The 1,333-nt window shown below is 42.1% G+C and overlaps 2 protein-coding genes across 2 annotated transcripts in view; one reads left to right on the top strand and one right to left on the bottom strand.

Annotated features, from left to right (window-relative positions):
- CUNH12orf29 (chromosome unknown C12orf29 homolog) overlaps nucleotides 1-655 on the bottom strand; it is a 5,551-nt gene extending 4,896 nt beyond the window's left edge. Inside the window, exons 1-2 of the mRNA XM_031057532.1 lie at nucleotides 626-655; nucleotides 430-480 (exon numbers count right to left, since the gene is read on the bottom strand). Of these exons, the coding sequence (XP_030913392.1) occupies nucleotides 430-480; nucleotides 626-655 (81 nt within the window). The remainder of the gene's footprint in view (nucleotides 1-429; nucleotides 481-625) is intronic.
- Nucleotides 656-816: 161 nt separating this feature from the next.
- CUNH12orf50 (chromosome unknown C12orf50 homolog) overlaps nucleotides 817-1,333 on the top strand; it is a 14,300-nt gene continuing 13,783 nt past the window's right edge. The window contains exons 1-2 of the mRNA XM_031057531.1: nucleotides 817-822; nucleotides 969-1,073. Of these exons, the coding sequence (XP_030913391.1) occupies nucleotides 817-822; nucleotides 969-1,073 (111 nt within the window). The remainder of the gene's footprint in view (nucleotides 823-968; nucleotides 1,074-1,333) is intronic.

Here is a 1,333-nt window from a genome sequence, read left to right as displayed (position 1 = left end):
TTGATTATTATTTAAAGATGATTTTGCTTTCCCCTTTGAACAGGGCATATAAACTACAAGGGTTGCACTCCAACATTTTGAGATCTACCTCCTGCATCAGGGTTGCAATAGAAATTCCTCCTGACTAGCTCTCCCCAGCTTTCAGTATGGAGATGAAAGTCAATAGCACCATGTTAGTGCAATACACAGACCAGGTGTACTTTTGCAAGGCAGCAAAAGCATCCTGGTATTAAACACTTAGTATCAGCAATGTCAGTTAAACACTTTCCCGCTTCGAAAGAGCAAAGAAATACATGATCTGTGGATCTTAAACAAACAGCCAACTAGTAGAAATTTCTAGGACTTCTCTACAGCTTCTCTAAGAGTTTCACTGCAAACATGCAATCAGTGGTGTTTGGATTAAAATATTTTTCTCTATAATTATCATACCTCCCTCTTCTCTCCCCAGTCAACTTTGTCTTTTAATCTGGACTCTCTCTGCTAGCAAAACACAAAGCAAGTCCTTGTCTTGCAGAAGTCTTGAAACAGAATGTGGAATTCATAAAATGAGAACCTGTGTTACATGACATGACTGTTTTATATTATAAAATGCGTAACCGTAACAAACAGCATATATCAAGATTACATTAAAAATTTCAGGGTAGTGACAAAACATTCCCATTGGTTTTATCACCAGTATCACCCCCTTTCTTCTCTACCAGTCATAACCACGTTTTATTCTTGCCTGAACTTTAAAAACACAACAAAAACAAATCAAAGCAACAACAAAAAAATATAAAAAAACGCAAGCCAAAATCAGCCAAACAAAAATAGCGCATGCCAGTTCCAGAACTATTACCCTGTTAGGTTTTTCTGTGAGAACAATCACCAGTGTAGGAAGGTACCCTTATATTACCATTATTGAGATGGTTTAAGTTGAACAATTATGTTTCTGTTGTTTTGGCAACCATTTCAGCTCTTTCATTCAGAAGCCAATCACCAAGGGGAGAAGATCACCCCCAGCTGCATTCCATCTCACTACACAGCTGCCACTGAAATCAGGGAACACAAGCTGGAGGTCTGCAGCTAGACAGGTGAGTGTGCCGCCCCAGTTTGCCCACATCTCACAGCCCCATTTTTCCTCCTACGAGGCTCACAGGCGGCAATGGCAGGACGGTTTCATACAGGCTCCCCGTGCGGACATGCTGGAGTGGCCTTCACTTAGAAAAAGCAAACACAGCATCAGGGTGAACATCTGTATGCACTTGCCAGGAAAAGCGTGGGGCTGAGCTGGCACGGCACTCAGACGGGCCCTCCTCTCTGCATTTCAGCGGGAGATTCCTACACAAGCCTG

Source organism: Geospiza fortis, unplaced genomic scaffold (genome assembly GCF_000277835.1).
Source record: "Geospiza fortis unplaced genomic scaffold, GeoFor_1.0 scaffold186, whole genome shotgun sequence".
Taxonomy (NCBI): Eukaryota; Metazoa; Chordata; class Aves; order Passeriformes; family Thraupidae; genus Geospiza; species Geospiza fortis.
Note: the sequence above shows the minus strand (reverse complement) of the source record. Positions and strands in the feature narration are given on the sequence as shown.